Source organism: Salvelinus sp. IW2-2015, linkage group LG8 (genome assembly GCF_002910315.2).
Source record: "Salvelinus sp. IW2-2015 linkage group LG8, ASM291031v2, whole genome shotgun sequence".
Classification (NCBI taxonomy): domain Eukaryota; kingdom Metazoa; phylum Chordata; class Actinopteri; order Salmoniformes; family Salmonidae; genus Salvelinus; species Salvelinus sp. IW2-2015.
The window spans coordinates 7,363,184-7,383,936 of record NC_036848.1 but is presented as its reverse complement, the minus strand read 5'-3'; the positions used below and the strand labels follow the sequence as shown (position 1 = coordinate 7,383,936).

General features: G+C 41.3%; 2 protein-coding genes and 1 pseudogene across 2 annotated transcripts; 2 read left to right on the top strand and 1 right to left on the bottom strand.

Moving 5' to 3' along the window:
• The first annotated feature begins 820 nt into the window (after nt 1-820).
• LOC111967343 (protein Spindly-like) lies at nt 821-6,066 on the top strand (annotated as a pseudogene).
• A 2,480-nt stretch (nt 6,067-8,546) lies between these two features.
• LOC111967342 (nucleotide exchange factor SIL1) lies at nt 8,547-14,210 on the top strand. The gene is made up of 9 exons (XM_023992291.2): nt 8,547-8,822; nt 8,959-9,097; nt 9,687-9,795; nt 9,936-10,053; nt 10,211-10,393; nt 12,347-12,468; nt 12,586-12,682; nt 12,893-13,057; nt 13,148-14,210. The coding sequence occupies exons 1-9, from the start codon at nt 8,718-8,720 to the stop codon at nt 13,508-13,510; spliced, it is 1,401 nt and encodes a 466-aa protein (XP_023848059.1). The 5' UTR covers nt 8,547-8,717; the 3' UTR covers nt 13,511-14,210.
• Nucleotides 14,211-14,860: 650 nt separating this feature from the next.
• On the bottom strand, nt 14,861-19,098 carry LOC111967341 (serine protease inhibitor Kazal-type 1). The gene is made up of 4 exons (XM_023992290.2): nt 18,974-19,098; nt 18,101-18,141; nt 17,875-17,984; nt 14,861-15,147 (listed from the first exon to the last, which is right to left on the bottom strand). Exons 1-4 carry the CDS (start codon nt 19,080-19,082, stop codon nt 15,096-15,098), a joined length of 312 nt encoding a protein of 103 aa, XP_023848058.1. The 5' UTR covers nt 19,083-19,098; the 3' UTR covers nt 14,861-15,095.
• Between the last annotated feature and the right edge of the window lie 1,655 nt (nt 19,099-20,753).

Sequence of the window (20,753 nt, the reverse complement as noted above, 5' to 3'; positions counted from 1 at the left end):
TGTCAAACAATTATTTGAAGACTACATGAGTTAGATCCAGGCTAGATGGTAAGAAATAACTATTTATTTCAGCTTATGGTTAGAATATAAAGATCAAGCAGAATATCAAAGAGTAGTAATACTTCCCTCTAGTGGAACACATTTGGCAACTCTGCAACACTAAGAGGTAGTACAAATGAGATAAAAGTATATCCGATCGGCTAAACCTACTAAATAAGTATAATAGTAAGCCTTCATGATGAGATTATGAAATTATTTTGGAGTAATTACATGTAGCTAAAACCAGTTGACAAAGTGGCACAGGGTTAACATAGCTTTTGTTCTTATATGAGGTTTGTGTGCTACTTTGATTTAATTGTAGTGTTTTAGTGTTTGGTCCTGCAGTCACTATAGTCTGAGCTTTAGTGGATTGCAATAGTTTGGAAGATTGGACATGGTTTCAGTGTGAGGTGAGAGACTGCATATTCCGTTTAATTTCCACCACAACAGGGGATGTATCACTGGACATGTTTCACAAAGGTTATGTCACACCCAGAGATGCATGTAAAGTGTCTGGTGATCAAACCATCTCAAGCACCACATCAATATGCATAGCCTACATTGTTTACCATGTCTGTTTGGCTCAATGACTTTATCCAAATGCCTAGAATAAAATACAATATGTTAGAAAGACAATGTAAGTATTGTAATAGTGTTCATATTAAGTAAAACATGTTTTTTTTTAAGCCAAGAAAATGGCACATTGACACACCTGAGAGAATAACATCAGATTATGGGATAATATAATCATAGCAATAAACATGGTGGACTGCATTATATGCTCATAACATTTTCAAACACACGTTGTGCATTATTGACATAAAGTATTGATCCTTGTAAAAAGGCAGAGCAACAGACGTATCATTATCTGTCGCGATATTTGGCTTGTGGCTGGAGCTGGATCAGAATTCAAATCGTGTTTCGTAAATGGTGGAAAACCTAATAATATTTGAGGTGTGGTGGTTCGGTGCCCTTTTTGACGGCATGTGGAAAGGTATGCTAACAAGCTAGGCTGCAAACTAAACAGTTTGACAGTTATCCTCTTCAAATATGATCACTTACAACTTTTCGGAAGGTAACTGTCTTTGTGCAATCAACAGTTAGCTTGCAACTTTGCAAGCTAGCTAGCTAACCTCGTCCCCAGGCTCGATTGCTAGAGAGACAGCCGGCTTGTGGACGAGATTACAAGTTTAGCTAACGGAGCTAGTGAACTTGAATATCAGGAGGGGAAAAAAGCTTGATATCGTGTTACTAGCTAGCTATGAGGCCTAGCTTGTCAGATAAACAAAACTAACATTAGATCAAATACGTGTATCAGTTGTATGCTGCATTGTTCACTAGAAAGCATATGTATACAATCGTTTTATCCAGTTTCGTGCCTACTAAAAAGGACCCAGTTACTGAGTCCAAGTTATAGAGCAGTTACTACTAGCTACAACATTTATCCAATGTTCGCTCAACACGGTTTAGATCCAGGTTTGTCTTTAGTCCATCATTAGACTAATATCTATTTGGCATCCTTGTTTGTTCTGTTCATTTAAATCAGATATTGTAATCACAGAATAGCCCACATGCGTTACATAATTGAACAACTATCCCACCTAACACCATATGAGCCATTGCTTGACTTAATGGATGTCCCACACCTTCCTTAATAAGTGTTCCTGTTAAGTTTATCTCTTTTTGCTTTTCTTCAATTGTGAATGATGTCTACTTCAGGAGATGATTTTGATCCAGCGACTACAACACAAGTTGAAAGAAGCAGAAGGTACGCTGCAGAAAGCAACCCAATATGGCCTTTAGCTGCTGGATGGGCAGCTGGATCTGCAGAACAAGTTGGATGAACCGAGGATAGAGATTACCAACACTGTGGAGGTGATCATTCACACTAGGCAATTACTGACATCATTAAAGGCAGCTGTCTTGACAGTTGATGAATGAATGACAGAAGCAGTATAACTCATTACAAAATAAGACAACTGCTTTCCATAAAAACTACTAATATGAATGGTGTAATCATCCTGATATTGAATGACAGGAATCTTGTTACTACTGATATTACAGGAATGTTAAACAGGGTTAGGATGAGAACACAGATAGAGTGGGTTGATGTTAGAGGTACGACTATAGTCTCTTGTGTGTCGGTTCTCAGGCCCTGAAGGAAGAGAAATACTCTCTGCAGCGGGAAGTGGAGCTGAAAAGCCGTGTGCTGGACAGCCTGCGCTCCGACTACGACTTGGTCAACAGCCAGCGGAGGCTGCAGTGGGAGAAACAGGAATCCATGCTGGAGAGAAACCATGCTATGGAGCTCAATGAGTGCAAGAACAAGGTTGGGCTGCCAGTGATGTGGTTTGGGTTACCTGTACATCTCTGTACACCATTTGCAGTATTTGGGGGATATGCTGAATCTAGATGAGGAAGAATGAATGCAAAGTTACTTTGTTGTGGAATTCTGCACACTGAAATCATCTCTGCTAAGGACATCACAAGTTGTCTTTGAGTCAATTCGTTTTCCTTGACAATACGTAGTGCCCAGTCATTGTAGTGAATGAATGTGATGTGTGTGTTTGGCCGCAGGTGGAGAAAATGAAAGCTGAAATGGATGAGGCGCAGCTCATTGAGAAGCAGCTGAAGCATAAACTGGAGCTCCAGACAGACCCTGAGGAACAAGATGGAGGAGCTGCGTTTGGTCACAGAGCGGACTCCATGAAACCATGTCCTCAGAGTTGATGGAGTTGCAGGAGGAGAGGATGGAGCTGGAGGATGCTAAGGTGAACAAAATATTTAATATTACACTCTCTGTAAAGACCCATAAAGACTCAGGATAACTAGAAAAATAATTTGTTCATCCATAGCTGATTAAAATCTTGGTAAACAATGATTACATGTGGTACAGTATAGGTAGCCATTTTCTTTTTGTCCACTCAGGCCACCTTGGAGCAGGCACTTCAGGAGGCCCAGTACAAAGGCCAGCATCTGGAGCTGACCAACACAAACCTTCAATGTTAACTGGAGCGAATCACTGAGAAGGAAGAGCATGAGAGAGAAGCTGTCTCCTGCTTTAACGCCTTGGAGTAAAATAATAATCTTTTAGCAGTTTAGGATAAGGCTCAAGGTACTAAACGACATCATAACCGCCATCGATAAAAGACAGTACTGTGCAGCCGTCTTCATCGACCTGGCCAAGGCTTTCGACTCTGTCAATCACCGTATTCTTATCGGCAGACTTAATAGCCTTGGTTTCTCAAATGGCTGCCTCGCCTGGTTCACCAACTACTTTGCAGACAGAGTTCAGTGTGTAAAATCGGAGGGCCTGTTGTCCGGACCTCTGGCAGTCTCTATGGGGGTACCACAGGGTTCAATTCTCGGAACAACTCTTTTCTCTGTATATATCAACGATGCCGCTCTTGCTGCGGGTGATTCCCTGATCCATCTCTATGCAGACGACACCATTCTGTATACATCTGGCCCTTCTTTGGACACTGTGTTAACTAACCTCCAAACGAGCTTCAATGCCATACAACACTCATTCTGTGGCCTCCAACTGCTCTTAAACGCTAGCAAAACCAAATGCATGCTTTTCAACCGTGCACTGCCCGCACCCGCTGGCCCGACTAGCATCACTACTCTGGACGGTTCTGACCTAGAATACGTGGACAACTACAAATACCTAGGTGTCTGGCTAGACTGTAAACTCTCCTTCCAATCTCATATTAAACATCTCCAATCCAAAATTAAATCTAGAATCGGCTTTCTATTTCGCAACAAAGTCTCCTTCACTCACGCCGCAAAACTTACCCTAGTAAAACTGACTATCCTACCGATCCTCGACTTTGGCAATGTCATCTACAAAATAGCTTCCAATACTCTACTCAGCAAATTGGATGTAGTCTATCACAGTGCCATCCGTTTTGTTACCAAAGCGCCTTATACCATCCACCACTGCGACCTGTATGCTCTAGTCGGCTGGCCCTCGCTACATATTCGTTGCCAGACCCACTGGCTCCAGGTCATCTATAAGTCTATGCTAGGTAAAGCTCCGCCTTATCTCAGCTCATTGGTCACAATAACAACACCCACCCGTAGTACGCGCTCCAGCAGGTATATCTCAATGGTCATCCCCAAAGCCAACACTTCCTTTGGCCGCCTTTCCTTCCCGTTCTCTGCTGCCAGTSMCTGGAACGAATTGCAAAAATCGCTGAAGCTGGAGACTTACATTTTCCTCACTAACTTTAAACATCAGCTATCTGAGCAGCTAACCGATCGCTGCAGCTGTACATAGTCCATCTGTAAATTGCCCACCCAATCTACCTACCTCATCCCCATATTGTTTTTATTTACTTTGCTGCTCTTTTGCACACCAGTATCACTACTTACACACCATCATCTGATCATCATCATCTGCTCATCTATCACTCCAGTGTTAATCTGCTAAATTGTAATTACTTTGCTACTATGGCCTATTTATTGCCTTACCACCTCATGCCATTTGCACACACTGTATATAGACTTTCTTTTTTTTCTATTGTGTTATTGACTGTACGCTTGTTTATTCCATGTGTAACTCTGTGTTGTTGTTTCTGTCGCACTGCTTTGCTTTATCTTGGCCAGGTCGCAGTTGTAAATGAGAACTTGTTCTCAACTAGCCTACCTGGTTAAATAAAGGTGGGGGAAAAAATATATATATTATGCATGCGTTACACTAGATTCATAGTCATTCATGCTAATGACACTATTGTTCCTATTTGCCTGCTTTAGAAAGCCCTGGAGGCCAACGAGATCTCCAGATTCAACTGGATCAGGTGTTGCAACAGGCACAAGATCCAAACAGCAAGGGAAATTCTTTATTTGGAGAGGTAGGTGCTATATTTCTCTTTTAGCTTGAGGCCAAGCGAGCAGCGATTAAGAGACAGTTGATCAGTATGAAAGTACCGATCCTTTCAGAAGCAGCATGTGATCTCAGAACAACATCTTCATCGTATGAAGGTACAATACAAAACACTTTCCCTTGTGTTTCCAGTCAATCACTCCTAGTGACAATGTGAGACTGAACCAGAGGTGCATTTGGAATTTATTAGCTTTTTCCTCTTGTTTTTTCCCTCCAGGTTCAGATAGCCACAATGATGCAGCTGCAAGGCTCCAGGGCAGGCCCTGCTCACTTGGAGCGCCTACAGTCCATTCTCTCAGAGAAGAACAGTGAGATACAAGCTTTCAAGATCAAACTACGTCACCCGGAGAAAGTAGAGGTGATATCCTCTTGTTTGTGGTCACTTCGATTCAAATCCATAACACTACAACATGTGATAGGACAACAGATTCACAGTATGAAGTGATTGTGTAGTTATGTCAATTGTTGGTTACTTTGTCTATGCAGATGACATTGAAGGCACAGCTCTCTTCAGCCCCAGTGGAAACGGACAGTGGGGACAGGACTTACTACACTGACCTGAAAATCCAACTTTTGAACTCTGTGAGTTATCTCTGGTTTTAGTGTACAGTTAGTATTTACATGCTGAGTGGATGAAGGCCTTCAGTTTAACCCATAAATGGTCTGCATTTAAAGTTCAGTATACAAATTGGAGCTGTCATACCTGCGTCAGCGTTTGATTGTTGTGATGTGTGATGTTTGTGTGTGTAGGAAGGATGCAGAGCGACTGGRGGATGAGTTGTTCATGCAAATAATTAAGTCACTCTCTGAGAGTCAAAGCACTGGAGCTGGAGAGAAAGTTCTTCAGTGTAGTGAGGGCCCTCAAACAGAGCCAGAGTGACAACATCAAGCTGCAAGTCAAAGTGGAAGAGTTTAGGTGGAAATATGAGCCCAATGGTAAATTTGCCTATATAGTGACATTCACTTGAACACAGGTGCAGTGATTACTTACATATTTCAAACATTTAGACAATAGGTAAGAGGTATTAACTCAATGATGTTGTGTTTTTAGTGGGGAATAAATATCTTATTCAGAAGCGCAAGTGCGAGAAACTCCCTGTAGACATGCCTAGTGACCTCCCAGAGGTGAAGAAAGAGGAGCCCATGGTCCTGGAGATGGATCTCCCCAAGCACATGAAAGAGGAAACGGAAGCAGAGGCCCACCCTTGTGTAAAGGAGAGGCCCACCGTTACACCTCTGCAGCCCCCCCAACAGCCCCAAGCCTAACCCTGCCTTGCCTGGAGACAGCAAGTGTGTCCGCATCTGTGAGGAGCCCCCAACCACTATCCCCAACCCCCCCATGTCGGTGTCCCTATGGTGCTGCAGACCCTTGTCTCTCCTCCGCTGTGTCAACTTTGGTTTCTCGGTGTTCTTCCTGGGTTTTGTTCGGGCTCTCACCACTCGTCCACCACTGCCTACCCTTCCCCTGCCTTTCGGGAGGGCTGTCACAGGAAAGAGTCTTCACTGATTTGCACTGATTTGCCTTCGACTTCCAGTAGGGGCAATTATGCTGCCACCTGACCTAAAAATTGTATTAAKATACCTTTTTATAAGTATTACACTTTTCGGGACATTTTTCCTACAAAGCTGACTGCCTGGATTAAGGCTAGAATTGCTATTAGGAGAACCCTTGTAATTTACTGTATACAGTGTACCATGAGTCAGTGTGTAACTTGTTCTTCCGTTGCATGTACTGTATTAGATGATGTCATTTAAGTACTAATAATGGTTTACAGCCTGCTGCCTTTGGGAACAGTTTAAATTACATTTGTCATTGTTTTAGCATTTTTTTGTTCTTATTAACACATGTACTTGAATTTTGTCAAGTGGTTTTGTAATTAGCCTGTTTACCTTCAATCTAATGGGGTTTATTGTATGGCGTACCACGTAGGCCTAGAAAATTTGTTTGTAAATAAATCGTTTTATATTTTTACTATAAATGAAGACGACAGGGTTGTAAASCTCATCTGTATGGCTTTGCATTTGACAGCATCTTTATACAAACGGAATGGTTTGCAATTGCCTTTAGGTCTCTTTTAGCTGACTGTAAAATCAAGACTAAGGAGATGGAGAAGGAAGGCACTCTCTGAATGGCACACATACACAATCCATGTCTCAAAGCTTAAAAATCCTTCTTTAACCTGTCTCCTCCCCTTCATCTACACTGATTGAAGTGGATTTAACAAGTGACATCAATAAGGGATCATAGCTTTCACCTGGTCAGTCTGTCATGGAAAGAGCAGGTGTTCCTAATGTTTTGTACACTCAGTGTATATTTTAACAGTTTGTAAATATATTAAAGAATTACCACAAAATATGGATTTTAGTCTGATTTAATCTCATTTAAGTGTTAAAATGAAATATTTGGTGAGATGCTTTTTAACCCCCTATCTGATATCAAAGCACAGTCAATCAGCATTTTTTTGTATTTATTGTTAAATTAGTCTATGGGCAGTTTTGGGAAGTGCTCTATCATCACTTAGTACTTAGATGATAACTAACACAATTTCACACACAACAAGGAGACCCATTGAGTAAGTGTTTTTAGTTGTATAGTCATCATACAGTATATTAAGCCAGGATTAAATTATATTGCACAAAAATATAAACGCAACATGTAAAGTGGTGGTACGATGTTTCATGTTTTTGTGCACAAATTTGTTTACATCACTTAGTGAGCATTTCTCCTTTGCCAAAATAATCCATCCACTTTACAGGTGAGGCATGTCAAGAAGCTGATTAAAYGGCATGATCATTACACAGGTGCACCTTGTGCTAGGGACAATAAAAGGGCACTCTAAAATCTGAAGTTTTGTCACACAACACAATGCCACAGATGTCTGAAGTTTTGAGGGAGTGTACAATTGGCATGCTGACTGCAGGAATGTCCACCAGAGTTGTTGCCAGAGAATTGAATGTTAATTTCTTTACCATAAGCCGCCTCCAACGTCGTTTTAGAGAATTTGTCAGTACGTYCACCGGCTTCACAACCGCAGACCACGTGTAACCAAGCAAGCCCTGGACCTCCAGTATAGATCAGGGTTAACCCGCTATAACCGACACACGGAAGAGTATTAGTCTCTTCTCCTGCTTATCTCTGTCTTCTGAGAAGAAAACACTATAGTTACTTTTTCATATGTTGTAAGATTCATATACATGTTTACAGTACCATAACTGTTTTGACAAACTAGTGTGAGATTTTCTATGTAGGCCTACAGTTACAATGATCTGTTGCCACATTATGCAATATTCGATTTCTTGAAGAACCTCTAGAGGTTGTATATCAATTTGATCAGGGGCTTTTGGGGAACAATTTAATGCCATCAAATCTTTGCCACCCCGAGATGGGCCAATTTTTGGTATGGCACATGGGCTATATGTACAGTTGTCAGTTCATGTAATAATATGAAATAAAACTTCCAAAAAGACTGATGAAATGTCATGTAATTACGTCACAAAGATCATACAGGGATCGTAATTAGCCAATCCGATCGCATAGATTTGAAAACGAGTGACACTCTTTTAAATACGATTGGCTCCCGGTCGTGATGACAAATACGGTGGGAGTGGTCTAATTTCTGACAAGTATCAACGTTACACGTCCATGCTTAAATCTGAAATGGTGCGGTCGTGTAAATAAATAGTACAATGCGTCGTAGTTCACATGAATTGTATTTGTCACCCTATAGTGTTATGATATCGATATTTTCACCATCAATATATTAGTTGTGTTAGCTATACTACAGCCAGTATGTTGACCGGATACCTGAGAAAAGGAAGTAAATCTACCAGGCTGAAGATGGCACTCATGCTCTTAGTATTGAGTTGTCAATTCGTCCATGTTCTCAGCGAAAAAGTGAGTTGTTAATGATATACCTATACTCGATATACTACTGTATAAATATATTGTTAAACAGTTTGTGTGTAGCCTACCAGAGTTTGATGAGAGTCTGTAGCCTACATGAGTCTGATACAATCCCCTGGCCCTGTAGTCTTCCTCTGCTCTGACTGTTGTGGAGAGCACTGAGACCAGCCTGGATGATGAGGATGCGCACCACATGGAGGAAGAGAGCGATCCTGAGGATTTGGATGTGTTCCGTCCCACGGATCAGTGGCAGTCTCTCAAACCAGGTGATTGTTTGTTTGTTTTTTAAGTATTAATGCACAGGTGTCTCATGAAGTACACACAGTAGTAATACATGTATTTTATTAGGATCCCCCTTAGCGACTGTTAAAGCAGCAGCTACTCTTCCTGGGGTCCAGACAACATAAAACATGACATAATACAGAACATTTAATAGACAAGTACAGCACAAGGACAGAACTACATACATTTAAAATAAGAATGCACACATTCATATATTTATGCCTTAGTATTCCATGCACCATGTACTCAGTATAGCAGAAATACTGCAGCCATTTATTTTCCAATATATTGCAATCCTTTACTCTACTGTTACAATTGCTTTGTCTAAGCAGGTCCTGATATCCTAATCTCACAGCACCAGCTGTTCTGTAAACACCAGAGAGAATCTCACAACATCATGAACCATCCGTGTCCTTGGTTCTTCCGTTTGGTGTCAATAATAATATGAATAATCATGTGATTCATAAATGCYACTGAATGCAAGTGCAACACACAGAAACAAGAAACGGCATGGAGTATTAATGTGTTTGGCAGAATCAAAAGTATTCACTGTACAATATTGTTATCACTCAGGCCAGGCAGTCCCAAGGGGCTCTCACGTAAGGCTCAACCTCCAGACAAGACAGAGGGAGGTCAAACTTGGGGAACATCAGATTCTCAAATACCAGATCGATGGACAAAGGTAAGGATCCTGTTGAAATGTTTCTGTCAGTTTGAAACACTGTAGAACATTTTTGCCATGTAGCTATTATACAGTAGAGGGCCATACTATCTTTGCTTGAGATTACATCAGACTACCCACAGGTGTTTTCTCTGAGTCAGACAGGGGAAGGAGAACACACCAGGCCCATCCTTCAATGCTGAGGAGCTGAAGAAGGCTCTGAAAAATATAAAAGAAGGAGTGGATCCCGAAACTAGTGACAAAGAAAAAGAAGAGAAGGTTTGGCCTGATTTGATGTGTCTGTAGTCTCTGTTCACGGCGGAGACACGCGGCTGTGAAAAGAGATGGGATCACCGAGGCATTCGTCTGTCTTTGATTTCCTTCTCGGTTGGCAAACTATTACTTATGGTTCTATTGTGTTTCCCTGTGTGTTTAGGAGGCTCTCAGAGCCCAGTTTCGTCCCATGGAGGAGCTGAAAAGAGACATGGCCAAACTGGACATGCTGATGGAGTCAGACTTCCAGGTTATTAGCAGACTGATGTCCCAATTCAACAGCTCAAACACCACTGTGGAGGAGAAGATAAAAGCTTTACATGACCTAGAGTACCTTGTTCATCAGGTGAGCAACGAGATACTAATGAGGTGGGAGGCAACGAGATACTAATGAGGTGGGACGCAACGAGATACAGTGGCTTCGGAAAGTTTTCAGACCCCTTTACTTTTTCCACATTTGTTGCATTACCACCTTATTCTAAAATTGATTGAATTCCCCCATAATGCCACTGAATGCAAGTGCAACACACAGAAACAAGAAACGGCATGGAGTATTAATGTGTATGGCAGAATCAAAAGTATTCACTGTACAATATTGTTATCACTCAGGCCAGGCAGTCCCAAGGGGCTCTCACGTAAGGCTCAACCTCCAGACAAGACAGAGGGAGGTCAAACTTGGGGAACATCAGATTCTCAAATACCACCCCTCAATCTACACACAATACCCCATAATGACAAARGTTAAAGTTTTTGAAATTTTAGAAAATGTATTTTAAAAAATTGAACTATAACATTTACATAATTATTCAGACCCTTTACTCAGTACCTCATTGAAGCACCTTTGGCAGCGATTACAGCTTCGAGTCTTCTTGGGTATGAAGCTACTAGCTTGGCACACCTGTATTTGGGGAGTTTCTCCCATTCCTCTCTGCAGAGCCTCTCAAGCTCTGTCAGGTTGGCTGGGAAGCGTCGCTGCACAGCTATTTTCAGGTCTCCAGAGATGTTTGATCCGGTTCAAGTCCGGGCTCTGGCTGGGCCACTCAAGAACATTCAGAAACCTGTACCAAAGCCACTCCTGCATTGTCTTGGCTGTGTGCTTAGGGTCATTGTCCTATTGTTTGGTGAACCTTCACCCTAGTCTGAGAACCTGCTCCAGAGCGCTCAGGACTTCATCAAGGATCTCTATGTACTCTGCGCTGTTCATCTTTCCCTCGATCCTGACTAGTCTCCCAGTTCCTGCCACTGAAAACATCCCTACAGCATGATGCTGCCACCACCATGCTTCACTGTAGAGATGGTGCCAGGTTTCTTCCAGACGTCATGCTTGGCATTCAGGCCAAAGAGTTACATCTTGATTTCATCAGACCAGAGAATCTTCTTTCTCTTGGACTGAGAGTCCTTTAGATGCCTTTTGGCAAACTCCAAGCGGGCTGTCACTGAGGAGTGGCTTCTATCTGGCCACTCTACCATAAAGGCCTGATTGGCGGAGTGCTGCAGAGATGGTTGTCCTTCTGGAAGGTTCTCCAATCTCCACAGAGGAGCTCTGTCAGAGTGATCATTGGGTTCTTGGTCACCTCCCTGACCAAGGCCCTTCTCTCCCGATTGCTAAGTTTGGCCGGGCGGCCAGCTCTAGAAAGCGTCTTGGTGGTTCAAAACTGTTTCCATTTAAGAATGAYGGAGGCCACTGTGTTCTTGGGGACMTTCAATGCTGCAGAAATGTTTTGGTAACCTTCACCAGATCTGTGCTTCAACACAATCCTGTCTCGGAGCTCTACAGACGATTCCTTCGACCTCATGGCTTGGTTTTTGCTCTGACGTGCACTGTCAACTGTGAGACCTTATCTAGACAGGTATGTGCCTTTCCAAATCATGTCCGTTCAATTGAATTTACCACAGGTGGACTCCAATCAAGTTGTAGAAACCTCTCAAGGATGATCAGTGGAAACAGGATGCACCTGAGCTCAATTTTAACTCTCATAGCAATGGGTCTGAATACTTATGTAAATAAGGTATTTCTGTTTTTTATTTTTAATATGTTTTTGAAAATGTCTTAACCTGTTTTCACATTGTCATTATGGAGTGTTGTGTGTAGATTGAGGAAAACAAATAATTTAATTCATTTTTGGAATAAGGCTATAATGTAACAGTGGAGAAAGGGAAGGGGTCTGAATATACTAATGGTTTGGGAGTATAAATTGTTGAGACAATAACAGATGCAAAAATGATTTTACATGTTTTTTTTGTTTTAATTTGATTGTAGAAATAACATTATAATTCGTTTCCTTGTTATCTGTGTCAGGTGGACAATGCCCAGAACTTGGCATCTAGGGGAGGATTGAAGCTTGTGGTTGATGCTTTGAACAGCACAGACTATCGCCTTCAGGAGAGTGCTGCTTTTGTCTTGGGGTCAGCTCTGTCAAGGTATAGCAGTCTCTATTAACCCATACCAACAGTCTAATTGTAAATACCAGCCAAAAGACAGCATGTTTGTATTTGTGTGTGCGCCAGTAACATTGTCATTGATTATGTTCTTCCTAGTAACCCGGTGGTGCAGGTGGAGGCAGTTGAAAGTGGTACCCTGCAGAAGCTGTTAATGTTACTCGCCACTCCACGACCCATGTCTGTTAAAAAGAAGGCAAGTCTTGTTCTCACATAATCAAATCTATTCGTTAGTACTCTGATTGTAATTGTAGCACCGTTAATTATCCAGTAGGAGACTCTCTTTCCATTTTAAAACTGTAAGGTTTCCTCACATCTGTCTACAGTGAAGTTTTACAATTAGCACACTATTTTGCATAATTCTCTACCTGGCACATTACTGATGCTAATGTTTGTCTGTATACAGGCGTTGTTTGCTGTGGCCTCTTTGCTACGTCACTTCCCCTTTGCCCAAAGCCACTTCCTGAAGCTGGGTGGGCTGCAGGTGTTGGGGGATCTTTTCCGAGCTTCCGAAGGCGGGGCTCTCCGTGTGAGGATTGTAACCATACTCTATGACATGATCAATGAGAAGGTGAGTGGTGCTCTTATGAAAACCTTGCCTATAAATGCAAGTCTAGTCATATGAAATCAAATGATGTGAATGGCACATTCTCTATTCTAGGAGCTGATCTCTCAGACTGGACTGGACCCCATTCCAGATGCTTCTTACAACGAGCGTTTGCAGCAGTACGCACAGGTCTCCCTCATGCCACTGTTGGCAGAGCAGGGCTGGTGCAGCCTGGTGCCTGAACTGTTGGCCTCCCCAGAGCACGACTGGAAGGAGAAGGCCCTGAGAACTATCCTGGCCATGATGCCTCACTGCCAGACTCAGTATCGGCAGGACTACACCCTGTCTTCCTCCCTCCGCACCCTACAGGAGCAGTACCAGGAACTGGTGCTCTCAGAGCAGGCCCTCGGAGACGAGGATGGGTACTTTGGGGAGATCCTGGTTCTGTTGGAGACAGTGCTGCTGAAACTGAAGTGAGCATAGGGCTGGGTGGAAAAACCCCATCAAAGGACAATAAAAACAAGTCTGCAGTTCTGTAATGTAACATTTTTAATTTGAGACTGTGTAATATGATCACACATCTGCAAATCAGAAGGTTGCCTTTTTCAGTTGCTGCCTCAGAGGGCTTAGCCTTCCTTACAGCTTTTTTTTTCTGCATCTGTGATGCCTCATGCTTTGGCTTGTCTATAAATAAGGCTCTCCAGTCCTCCCTGAGGAATACATTTAGCTGGGCTAAATTACATTATTTTCCCTTATATGACATGTTTCTTATTCAGTGTGCTCTATCGATCTTCTTGTTGGATTGCCCACTAATGTGAGACTGGTGCGCCTTTGGGTGGCGGGTAGAGCATTGGGTTAGTAACCGAAAGGTTGCTAGTTCGAATCCCCGAGCCGACTAGGTGAAAAAGCTGTCGATCTGCCCTTGAGCAAGGCACTTAACCCTAATTTCTACAGGGTTGGCTGATCCCAGGCCGTGACCCTACTCTCTGCAGGTGTCTCAGGGGGAGTGGGATATGCAACAAAAACATTTCAATTTCACACCACACACTTTTATAAGTTACGTACTTGTACATGTGTGAAACAGGACAATTATAAGCACCCCCTATTTATCCTGCTGCTAACAATAATGAAATCAGAACTATATTGAACAAAAATATAAAYGCAACAATTAATGATTTTACTGAGTTACAGTTCATAAAAGGAAATCAGTCAATTTAAGAAAATAAATTGGGCCCTAATCTAGGGATTTCACATGACTGGGCAGGGACGCAGCCTTGAGAGGGCATAGGCCCACCCATTTGGGAGCCAGGCTAACCCACTGGGGAGCCAGGCCCAGCCAATCAGAATTAGTTTTTCAACACAAAAGGGATTTATTATAGACAGAAATACTTTGTCTGAGTGGCTTCTGAGTGGCTGGTCTCAGACGATCCTGCAGGTGAAGAAGACGGATGTGGAGATCCTGGTTACACGTGGTCTGCGGTTGTGTGGCCAAATTCTCTAAAATGAAGTTGGAGATGGCTTAAATTAACATTAAATTCTCTGGCAACAGCTCTGGTGGACATTCCTGCAGCCAGCATGCCAACTGCACGCTCCCTCAACTTGAGACATCTGTGGCATTGTGTTGTGTGACAACTGCAGATTTTAGAGTGCCCTTTTATTGTCCCTAGCACAAAGTGCACCTGTGTAATGATGCTGTTTAATCAGCTTCTTGACATGCCTCACCTGTAAAGTGGATGGATTATTTTGGCAAAGGAGAAATGCTCACTAACAGGAATGTAAACAAATGTGTGTGCAAAATTGGAGAGAAATACGCTTTGAGTGTGTATGGAACATTTCTGGGATCTTTTATTTCAGCTTATGAAACATAAATGCAACATGTAAAGTGGTGGTCCCATATTTTTGTTCAATATACTTCCATAATATTCTATTAGCTTTCATAAGAGAAGAGACTACATTTTCATGCTTCATAATTTTATTAGTCTACAGATTTCGAAAGCTGATGTCCAGTGATACTACTCCTCTGGATCATTCCGGCAGGACAGGTGTCCAGAGAGACTTCTTGTTATGCCTCACACACTCCTCCATGCTTGACCAGGACTTGCTTGTGTTTAAGCCTGTGAAAAAGAGGGCTTCTGTTAACAACTTAAAATGGAAGGTTCAAATATGGCACCTTCAATTCAAAAGGGCATGATTGAATGTAAAATGCTGAACAGAAACCTCAAGGATTGTTGAGTATAATATTGAGTCTACTTCTCTCAAATACACACTTTATTCTAATAATGTCAGATGTCTTTTATTTTAAACTTTTTGGGGGTGCAGATCAGCTTTATATTGCAGATTGTAGCTTCCATCAATGTAATTGTCTGTATCATTTCCAATCCTCCATACACACACATATATATAGTTGAAGTCAGAAGTTGACAAACACCTTAGCCAAATACATTTAAACTCAGTTTTTCACAATTCCCAACATTTAATCCAAGTAAAAAATTACCTGTTTTAGGTCAGTTAGGATCACCACTTTATTTTAATAATGTGAAATGTCAAGATAATAGTCGAGAGTGATTTATTTCAGCTTATATTTCTTTCATCACATTCCCAGTGGGTCAGAAGTTTACWTACACTCAATTAGTATTTGGTAGCATTGCCTTTAAATTGTTTAACTTGGGTCAAATGTTTTGGGTAGCCTTCCACAAGCTTTCCCACAATAAGTTGGGTGAATTTTGGCCCATTCCTCCTGACAGAGCTGGTGTAACTGGATCAGGTTTATAGGCCTCCTTGCTCACACAGGCTTTTTAGTTCTGCCCTCAAATTTTCTATACGATTGAGGTCAGGGCTTTTGATGGCCACTCCAATACCTTGACTTTGTTGTCCTTAAGCCATTTTGCCACAACTTTGGAAGTATGCTTGGGGTCATTGTCCATTTGGAAGACCCATTTCCAACCAAGCTTTAACTTCATGACTGATGTTGCTTCAATATATCCACATAATGTTTGTTCCTCATGAAGCCATCTATTTTGTGAAGTGCACCAGTCCCTCCTGCAGCAAAGCACCACCACAACATGATGCTGCCACCCCCGTGCTTCACGGTTGGGATGGTGTTCTTCGGCTTGCAAGCATCCCCCTTTTTCCTCCAAACATAATGATGGTCATTATGGCCAAACAGTTCTATTTTTGTTTCATCAGACCAGAGGACATTTCTCCAAAAAGTATGATCTTCGTCCCCATTTGCAGTTGCAAACCATAGTCTGGCTTTTTTTATGGTGGTTTTGGAGCAGTGGCTTCTTTCTTGCTGAGCGGCCTTTCAGGTTATGTCGATATAGGACTCGTTTTGCTGTTGATATAGATACTTTTGTACCCGTTTCCTCCAGCATCTTCACAAGGTCCTTTGCTGTTGTTCTGGGATTGATTTGCACTTTTCGCACCAAAGTACGTTCAACTCTAGGAGACAGAACGCGTCTCCTTCCTGAGCGGTATGACGGCTGCGTGGTCCTATGTTGTTTATACTTGCTATTGTACTATTGTTTGTACAGATGAACGTGGTACCTTAAGGCGTTTGGAAATTGCTCCCAAGGATGAACCAGACTTGTGGAGGTCTACAATTTTTTTCTGAAGTCTTGGCTGATTTCTTTTGATTTTCCCATGATGTCAAGCGAAGAGGCACTGAGGTTGAAGGTAGGCCTTGAAATACATCCACAGGTACACCTCCAATTGACTCAAATTATGTCAATTAGCCTAACAGAAGCTTCTAAAGCCATAACATCATTTTCAGGAATTTTCCAAGCTGTTTAAAGGCACAGTCAACTTAGTGTATTTAAACTTCTGACCCACTGGAATTGTGATACAGTGAATTATAAGTGAAATAACCTGTCTGTAAACAATTGTTGGAAAAATGACTTGTGTCATGCACAAAGTAGATGTCCTAACCGACTTGCCAAAACTATAGTTTGTTAACAAGAAATTTGTGTAGTGGTTGAAAAACGAGTTTTAATGACTCCAACCTAAGTGTATGTAAACTTCCGACTTCAACTGTATATTATTATTTTCCACCATCCCTCCCCTAATTGGAGTAAACTTATGAACAACACTTCGGCTTCTACTTCCAGCTTAAACATACTAAATACATTTTACAGACACAATCTATTTTACAATAGTTATCTTTTGTTTGTTATTACTCCTATCCTTCCGCTACCCTCAACCCCTCCCATCTATTTTTGAAGAACATCCTGTTTGATTTCTATTTGAAATGTCTTAACTAATAATGTCTAAGTTATTTGTTTACTGTTTATTTAAGCGTGGTTGATATGAATAAATGTATCGGGTATAAAGCATGATCTGCCTTTAACTGAAAAATGTTTTAATCTTTAACAAACCCTGCTAAATTTTTAGCCACAGTCAATAGGTAAGATTTGTGCGTCAGTGGAACTTCCCTTTCCTGATGATGCAACTGTTTCTAGAACATGGTCACGTAAAGTTACCTCACCGAAACTGGGGTAAGGTTTGGAGGTCCGTATCATTGATTCTAGGTGCATCTAGCACCTGCTTCATCATCTTATTTTCTCAGACTTCTGGGGAATGTTTTTCTTATTGACATATTGCCTAACTTTTCTGTGTGGTCTGGCCTCACTTTGCCAGTGTTTGCTAGTGATTGAAATGGCCTAAAAGACAGCATCAATCATCTATATTATATAGGGAATAATTTTCTCTGAAACTTTATTTACGGCAGTTAAATAACCTCACCCTTGTGCTTTATACTTACATTACAGCACATAGTAGGATAGGTATAATAGGAATAATACTCTATTTACACAAGGTAAATAACCCATGTGTTTTATACTTACTTGTTCTCACGACACAGCACACACTCGGTGGTGTATGTGTTGCCATCGCTCCCACACACAGGATCAAACTCTCTGGAGCACATGCCGCCTTCATACACCTCACACTGAGGCTGTTTTAGGCAGGGGAAGAGCAGTCCTTACTATTATAGTTATTTTGACATACACATCCTCATAAAAAGTATTGTAATGTCCTTGTTTCCATAGAATAACTATTTCCTAATCTCACCTCTCTGGGCTGTGGGCGTCTTTCTTCATCCATGGCAAAAACTGTACAAAACATGAAAAGAAAAGGGTATTCACTTTTTCCTTGATGTGATTCACAATATTCAGTGTGGGGGAAAAGGTTGGTGGAATGTTGCTCAGCAACTGTCTGAAAAGTATGCCTTCTTTTATTATTGGCCTTTGAAACAAGATCACATTCCACTTCTTTAAATACCTTATTGTTTTCCAGATGAAATGACTGTCCCTTGTTGAATTTACTCAATGTGTTATCTTTAGCTCTATGATGACACAGCCAGTGAGATACATACCAGTAACACCAATGTCAAGGTATCTATCTTGGAAATAACTTTTATCTTGGTATTAATGGCATGGGGTCTAAGACTGTTGTCCATATTCTCTCACCAGTGTCCTGTGACACTGGGGGACATGCATATAATTAGGAATTACAATAATTATTCATAGGAATTTAATAGGATCATGGCTCCCCACACGATGAGCTCTCTCAGAGTCAGCTTCATAGAAGTGCCTTGGTAGACAAAATGATATCACCTGACATTCCTTTCTTGGTGCAACTCTGACGTTCCATTTGTGTGGGCTCTTACAACTGGGTAGTCTATCCTAAACGTAGGTATCCTAAACGTAGATAACCTAAGCTGTCACCACTTCCTTATAGGCTACTCTTCATTCTTAAATCTGAAAGCGTGTAACCAATTCAACTAGCATCGCTCACAGTGAAGAGTTGTCTGATTATTCCCAAAACCTCATTGATCTAAGTACAGAATAAGGTGAAATGTTCAATGTTAAAATATCAAGCAATATTTTTACATGTATGTCAAAACAGCTCATAAGTGCTTTTGGTTATGGCAATAGTACTCACCAGAGAGAGAGAGGAGCACGATAGCACAGAGCAGTATTGTCATCTTCATAGTCTCTGTGAAGGTATGGCTTGGAGTTGTGAGTCTGTAGGTTTGTGTTTCCTTTGCCATCTAGCCTGCCTTTTTATATGGTGCTTTTGGGACTTGACCTGTCAGTTAAATACCACTCCTCCCACCTCTCCATCTCTCCTCCCAGCTGGTTTGTTTGTTATTGCCACTGAGTTTTTGTCACATAGCAGTGTGTTGGCTAGCAGGGGCCAATGGTGATGTGTTCCAATGTATTCTGTTGCTTCCTCATTCAGCATGGTCATCATAACTAACACAGATCTGGATCGTGGGCCCACAAGATAAAACTAACAATAAGTACTGCAGTTTTATGTTCTTGTGTACATGTTCTGCTTTCATTTGCTCAATACTTATTTATTAAATCTCTGCAACAAAACAAACACAGTACATATCTTCCCTTTTTCAATTCACATTGTCAGAATAAGATGTACTTATTTCTAAATAAGTATTTTTCTATTGTGTCTGTATAGGAATAAAAAAGAGACAAACCATTATTTTTCAGGCAAACCCCAGTTTCACTACACAGCTCCCAAAGTGAGTGACTGTTCATTGGTAGAAAATGAGTGGAATGACTGGAAAAAGTTGAACTTGGTTTCTAAAGAGGTCAATTGTGCTTTGAGACCGTAACAATGCAGGATATCAGTCATCCTTTGTCTTTGTCAATGTAATTTGTAGTCTCTAAATGAAAACGTGCATCCACAAATTACTCAGAAAGATAACCAAGTCACACAGTACACCTTGTGCATTCTCAATTGAATAATTGCTCAAGAAGATAATCCGGTATATTTTAGAATGAATGGAAGTATCAGAGTAGTATGTAGCTAGGCTACTAATTTCTAAGGCATCTTTACAGCAGGTCATATGCTGCAAGCTCTGTCTGAGTTGAATCTTTTTTCCTCCATTTTCAGATGACTTTGAGGGCAGGCGTTAAACATGGATAAAACTATCATTTTGATTTCATGGATGGTCAGTCCTTGCATCCATAGCCCCGTCTATGAATTTGAAATTGATACCATTCTCTAGGCCCGTCCCTCTGCTTTTTACTAAAACAGAGGCAGGTGACCACTTTGTTATTGTTTCAATTAAAGGTAGACTCAGCGATATGACGTAGACGCAGAAAGTAAACAGCATAGTGGATCAGTTTACGCATCAACTAAGAGTGTTGAAGTGTGAGGCTCAACTTCTTCCGTTTTGTTTGCAATACATGTATCTCTGCCATTTTTAAAGTCATGCAACCCTCCGTCCTTGGCTTGAACTAAATAAGTATTTTTGACACACCTATGTTAGAATTTAGAGATCACAACATTAGTGTTATAAGCAGTTTTAGGAGGACATGTAATTACTTTCAGAACCACCAAAAAGTTACTTTTTCAAATCCTACAGGTACAGGTAAGATGTTCTGATTTCTATATAGTATCAGAAAGAGCAGATTCTGAGGTTTCCAACACATTTACCTTTGCCGAATAACTCTCAAAATTGAAGATATGAACTCTATTTCAAAATATCACTTTTTTCCAAGAATAACCACTGGTCCTTTATGTTCAACACAGTGAGCATGCAGCAATAGATCATCTACAGCAGTGGTTCCCAAACATTTATAGTCCCATACCCCTTCAAACATTCAACCTCCAGCTGCGTACCCCATCTAGCACTAGGGTCAGCGTACTCTCAAATGTTGTTTTTTGCCATCAATGTAAGCCTTCCACACACACACTA

Coding starts and splice junctions, on each gene's coding strand:
- LOC111967342 (XM_023992291.2), top strand. CDS start 8,718: ATGTTGACCGGATACCTGAGAAAAGGAAGTAAATCTACCAGGCTGAAG. Junction 8,823..8,958: donor TCCATGTTCTCAGCGAAAAA/GTGAGTTGTTAA, acceptor CTGGCCCTGTAG/TCTTCCTCTGCTCTGACTGT. Junction 13,058..13,147: donor ATGACATGATCAATGAGAAG/GTGAGTGGTGCT, acceptor TCTCTATTCTAG/GAGCTGATCTCTCAGACTGG.
- LOC111967341 (XM_023992290.2), bottom strand. CDS start 19,082: ATGGCAAAGGAAACACAAACCTACAGACTCACAACTCCAAGCCATACC. Junction 17,985..18,100: donor GACGCCCACAGCCCAGAGAG/GTGAGATTAGGA, acceptor TGCCTAAAACAG/CCTCAGTGTGAGGTGTATGA. Junction 15,148..17,874: donor GTGCTGTGTCGTGAGAACAA/GTAAGTATAAAA, acceptor TCTTTTTCACAG/GCTTAAACACAAGCAAGTCC.